Source organism: Lepisma saccharinum, chromosome 5 (assembly GCF_977018435.1).
Source record: "Lepisma saccharinum chromosome 5, izLepSacc3.1, whole genome shotgun sequence".
NCBI lineage: Eukaryota > Metazoa > Arthropoda > Insecta > Zygentoma > Lepismatidae > Lepisma > Lepisma saccharinum.
This window is the reverse complement of record NC_139233.1, coordinates 78370462-78376796: the sequence shown is the minus strand read 5'-3', so window position 1 is coordinate 78376796 and position 6335 is coordinate 78370462. Positions and strand designations below refer to the sequence as shown.

Sequence of the window (6335 nt, the reverse complement as noted above, 5' to 3'; positions counted from 1 at the left end):
TTTAGACCAGATCACAACAAATGTGCGGTCGTGTGAATCACTCAACAGGGAGCAGCAGTTTCAGCTTGAGAATCTTATAATAAGATATCATCGTTTGCTTTCTGACCAACCCCGATCTGCATTTGCAGAACCTTATCAAATTGAACTGTACACATAGGAATCCATTAAGGTTCCTATATACCCGGTAGCTATTGCAAAAAGAGCAGCATTAGAAAAGGAACTAGCCTGGGGAATAATTAAGGAGATGTCTTCGCCTTATTTAAACTTCGTACATATCGTCCAAAAATCTAACAGTGAGTGGCGTCCAGTAGTGGATTATCGTCGAGTAAACCAACATGTAATTTCACCACTTACCCATGTTGAACCTACAAATGAGCTACTTCAGCATTTTAATGGTGCGAGATATTTTTTCAATAGAGCTCTCCTGTGGATATTTTTAAATACCACTCACGCCTGATTCACACAATGGTACGCCCTTTTCCTATCGCGGACGACAGCATGCATTTTATTACTTGCCATTTGAGGTATAAAATCCTCTGTTTCTGTTCTTGTTGAGAAAATGAATAAGGTTTCGGACCAGAGGCAGATTCATTTCTTAATATATATGTGAATGACATTTTAATAATTAGCCTAACAATAGAGAAACATTTTGAGCATCTGGAAAATATTCTGCAAAACATTGCAGGAGACAAATGTGCCCATAAAACTTGAGAAGTGCAAATTTTTCTAAACTGAATTTAAATTTTTTTGTCATTTGATGTCAGGTTCAGACATTAAGGTCGATCATGATAAACACTCAGATATTCTACCGTTTTCTGTTCCTCAAAACAAGTAGTCACTTCGTTGTTTTTGTATTCGCTCATGTCGCGTGCCATTACTTTATTACGGCGCTTTATTATACTGTATATTGTAATGAATTTATATATCTAGTGTACACTTATTATTTCAATGATAACGCCATTAAGCCTTGTTTCCATGATAACCAAAAAGTCAATATGTTGACCAAGGCAGAATTTATTTTATTTTAAAACAAACTAAACGTTACTTTTCAACCTTCTAGCGAGGTCTTCTTCAGACTCTGTACAAAATACAAATGAAATAAGGTACAAAACAGGAAGATAAATATTATACACACACACAAAAATCACTCACCTCCAGACACAAAATTATTAGAACTTTCTAATATATAGGCCTATACAGGGTGTCCACCTCACCCTGGGTATTGTGAGAACGGCTGTAAATAGGAAGAAATGGCGAAACAGGTATTTCATGATGTTCAGGGGGGAAACGTTTTGAGGACAACCATTCCCTACCTGGGGTCGACTCATTTTTTTCAAATAGCAAGGGGGGGGGGGGTCGAAGAATGTGTCGTTTGAAAGGTCTTATCATAACAACAATAATACAGCAAATCCGGGGTCTCTACGTAGCTCCAATTGACAATGGCGTGAAATCAAATGTGGAACATGACCAGCATTGGACAGGACTCCAACTCCTACAGTAGTAATCCTAGACAACAGTGGGAGCTGAAAAACTGTTCTTACACTGTAGCATTATTCGCAGATATCCTAGCAGTGTCTACAAATACGTACACCCCCCCCCCCCAAGTGATGGGAAGCGTCCGTACACAAAACCGCATATCATCGAGCCTCCTGAAATTGCTACCAGGACGACAAGGACCGACATGCACAATCGCAACTTAAGTCAAATGGTGAGGGAGGCACGTAGTTACATGTACAATGTCAAATGAAGGCAAATGGGGGCAGGGGTTTACAAGATGTTACAACACGTACACCACTAAAAATCAAATTGAGCTTAGCCTACCTATTATTTACAGAAGATGTTCGAAATGAGCCCCATTCACTTCTTGGCAGTAGAACAGATGAGTATGAAATGCACGTCGCACTTTGCTGAACGTGTCTGCTGAAATGTCTCTACAGGCTGCTATTATTCTTTGTTGCAGATCAGCAAGACTACTAGGTTCTGTTTATACACAACAGATTTAAGGTGTCCCCAAAGGATAAAAAGAATCGTTCGGAGACAAATCAGGCGATCTCGCAGGCCATTCGATGGTACCACGACGGCCTATCCAGCAATTGGGATAATGTTCGTTCAAGTACTCACGTACGTCCCGGCTGTAGCATGCAGGACATCATCTTGCTGAAAAACGATATTGTCCGCATGAAATTCAGGCACACCGTTGACATCGACTGAGTTTTCTACAAGATCCGTTACCAAGGGATCCACTGTGTCACGTAGAATTTGCAGGCACAGATTACCGTTTAAATTGCCATTAAGAAATAGGAGTCCAATTATATGGTTTCCTAAAATCCCTGTCCACACATTAATCTTCTCATGTCTTTGCGTATGGCCTTCCCTCACAATGGGGATTAACATCTGCCCATACTCGAACATTGTGTTTATTAACACAACCATTTAGGAAAAAATAACTTTCATCACTGAAACAGATGTTGTGCAAGAAGTTCTCGTTGTTAGCAATCCTGTCGCACATAATTTCGCAAAACTCAATTCGTCTATTGAAATCATCATCTCCTAGTTCTTGCTTTATCTGCATTTTGTAAGGATGAAATTTGTGTAATTTTAACACCTTACTGATAGAACTCCGTGGAATGTTACTTGCTCCTTCTATTTGTCTGAGGGACGTTTCAGGGTTTACAGTCACGCGTCCTATCACTTTCAACACTGTTGTCGTCATGGACGTCGTCTGTCATTGACGCTTTACGCTTCACGGAATTTTTTCACAAGGTCTGAAACATACTTATAGTCAATACTAGGGCGTTGGGGATACAAATCGTTAAATTGTCTAGAAAAAAAAGACGTTTTCACGTTCAGAAGACACAACGGCGCTTATGGAGAAACCGCACAGTGTTGCCAATACAGCGCTAGCTCATGTCGCCGGGAAATGATGAGCTTCCTTCACAATGAAGGTGTTACATATTTTGTATATATAATGATAATTATATGAAATTATTAATATTAATATTATACTGTGAACGTTACAGTCCATTAGCATGTTATTTTCCCATTAGATTTAATTTAATACACAGGCACATTTAATATTCATTCGCCTTTCTCTGTAATTATTTCATTGAATAACATTGAGATATGGTAATGTGTTACATATTTATATAAATTAATTATTGTTACTTTAATCGGACATTGGATCAACACCCTCCATCGACGAGTCTTGGGAGGATTGGCCACTGCTGTCAGAACTTGTGCCACTGATGGAAGAATTGCTGCTTAACCTAATGATTAAAGGTTCGATGTCATCCTGTAGTAGGTCGGCATTCCACATTTCCTCTTCTATCCCTTCAACGTGTCTGCAGTAATTCGACCATTGCTCCAGGGTAACTGATTGAAACGCAATGTCTATCAAAGGTCCCATTTCTTTCACTTTAAAGTTAACGTTATGCCGCCCAACATGCCCTTTAACCTGACTCCATACCATTTCAATAGGATTCAGTTCACAATGGTATGGGGGAAGTCTACAAACAATTGCTCCACGTTCTTCTGCAATCGAGTCAACGTAATTAATATTAAATTGGTGTCGCACAGAATTCACGAGACTGAGCAATTCTCTTTTAAGAGAATCATCTGAAAAGGCGATATTTTTTGATTTCAACCATTCCCTAATTTCTTCCTTACGGGTTTTGGAAGTAGGAAGAGTTTCTAATTTTCTACAGTGGTAAGACGCGATGTCCATAACAATGACCGTCCCTGGCTGAATATTGGGCAGCAATTGCTCCTTGAACCACCGTTCAAACCGAACACTGTCCATTTCGTCATGGTAGTCAGCAACATTTTTTTTAGCTAAAAAAACATGTTTAGCCCCCTCTACAAACCCCATCTTACCACCGGCGTGCAGCAAAACAAATCGTGGACCCCGAGCAGTAGGACCTTTAAGACCCATGGATAATCCAACCAAAAAAGCTTCTTTAGGAGTTTTTATTGTTTTGTCCTTCCAAATCTTTGGCACAGTATGCCCCACGTTTACCCAACTTTCATCTAAGTACACAATATCCCTTCCCTCATTCCTAAATTGTCTCATTTTCCGTAAATATGAATGTCGCCACAATATAATATCGTTTCTTTCAATCATTAGTGCTTTATTTCCTCGCTTTTCTAATTCGAACCCCATTTCTTTTACCAAACGGTTAAACGTTGAATAACTGAAATTGGGCAAATCATTGTCATCGTTAACTTCCTTCATTACGGCCCTAATTGTAGGGGGAGCATTTTGAAACAGAAATGTGTGAAATTTCCGCCGTATAGCACTACGTACGAAGTCATTATACTTCACTTCCCTGCTGGTTTTATATTGAAGCCCACCTTGTCTTTTTCGCGGTGTAGTGACTGGTCCTTTGCCAGTTTCCTTTCTTAATCTAAAGAAGGTGCTTCTACTGACACCAGTCGCTTTGCAAAGTTCACTAACAATAAACAATTGGCTACGTCCGGGGTTCTTTTCCTTCAAGTAGGCGAACACACGTAAGACTGCTGTTCTCTCGCCACTTTTAATTATCTTACCCTTTTTCCTGCGATCCATTGCGATCACTACACGCGCGAGTGTAATGCACGAAATAAACACACGTTGTCTATAACACTGACACTTCAGAAATCACTTAAAAAAGTAAAAATCACCGAGCGCTCACACAACTGAAAATACTTTTCGAGAGACGAAAAAAGCTGAAACAGACCAAAGCACATCTCTCACTCAAGTAAGGTGAACCTGGCACATGGGTTAGATTCAAGTTGCAACCCAAACAAACAAATGAGTTATGGCCCACTTGAACTGATAAGACGTCAATGACTCAACCAAGGCATGTCATATTTCTATCTTGAAGCCCCATATTTTGTCACGTGTTGGAAAGCCTTTCAAAGGTTAATACGTTGTCTATAAATTTATGTGTAGGTTGGAAACTGAAAGGTGATCTTCATTTCAGTATTAATGTCGACAGTAATGTAAACAAAAACAACGTTTATTTGCGATAGCACTAATGTTGCTCACAACAGCAGCATCGGAAATAATTGGCAATTATTAAATTTAAGTAATTGCAATTCTATTATAACAAACTGCATGAAACTAATATTTCTACTGAATGGAAATAGAATAACAACTCAAAAACTTGGTGGTGATAGCCGGAATGCTGCGGTGAGTCGGCTCAAGATGGCCAGACAACGTCTCCATACTTCGCGCGCGGTTCGGGTTAAAAAGAAACTCCAAATGCATGGAAGTAATATTTCTGGGAACCTTTGAGTGGTTATAAAAAATAATTTCATTATTTTCTCCGCAATTTTGTCGCTGGAAGTTTTTACTTGGAATTACAGAACAAAAAATGGCCAGCGACGACATTTTCTACTGCACGAATATAAAAAATCTCCACATAGCCTACTTTATTTGAATATTTTTTAATGCGAATATGCTTTAAAGTATTGATAAATTCTGACCACTACCATCACCTATGACAATTAAAAAACAGTGTCAATTTTTTTCATAATGAATGCTTCAATTTTACGGCATGTTTCAACGTTAGGAATGAAAACAATGTAAAAATTTTGTTTTCACAGAAAATTTGCGTTTTTAATTTATCTAAATATATGTAAGCAAGTTACCAGTTTTTTGTGTTCACCATCGTATTCTCTACAAAATTTCCTGCAAAACTGCTGGTACCGATTTTACGTAAGCTAAATTTGTAAATCGAGAAATTTCACAACAGCGCGTTCGTATTTCCCATAAGAAAAGCATTGCCTATAAGAGCCCATTGTGTCTTCTGAACGTGAAAACGACTCTAGCAGTGGCACGGTAGTTTCTGCCACATTTACCGAAAATAAATATATGTTACACTTTGTCTGCACCAGAACGCGCCCTTCCGGCACCATTCATTTTCCTCGTCGTTGCAAACACTTTAACGACCAATACACACGCACAGAAACAGAACCACGGTTACGGAAGCGACAGGAAACACCTTAGTAGAAAACAGTGTGTACGACACTACAACTCTTCTACGTCCAGTATTTCAAAGCCACTTCGAACTTTTGCGGTCCGGTCTGTTTGCTTACGAGAACACAAGCAGGATGGTCCTGTTGAATCTTCATCGCGGTAGTAACACTGATTACTTGATCTGGTTCGATACTCCGTCTGCATTCTCCTTCAAACAAGTGAATGGGGCTCATTTCGAACATGTTCCGTGAATAGTAGGTAAGCTTAATTTGACTTCTAGTGGTGTACGTGTTGTAACATCTTATAAACCCCCGCCCCCATTTGCCTTCAGTTGACATTGTACACCCAACGGCGAAAGAAACAGTAGGCAAATTGT

General features: G+C 39.3%; 1 protein-coding gene across 1 annotated transcript; it reads right to left on the bottom strand.

Annotated features, from left to right (window-relative positions):
* Positions 1-3166: 3166 nt before the first annotated feature.
* LOC145988090 (uncharacterized) lies at positions 3167-3799 on the bottom strand. The gene has a single exon (XM_083122923.1). It carries the CDS (start codon positions 3797-3799, stop codon positions 3167-3169), a length of 633 nt encoding a protein of 210 aa, XP_082979049.1.
* Positions 3800-6335: the final 2536 nt, after the last annotated feature.

What these genes read in the sequence shown, in the direction of transcription:
- LOC145988090 (XM_083122923.1), bottom strand. Translation starts at nt 3,799, where the DNA reads ATGGACAGTGTTCGGTTTGAACGGTGGTTCAAGGAGCAATTGCTGCCC.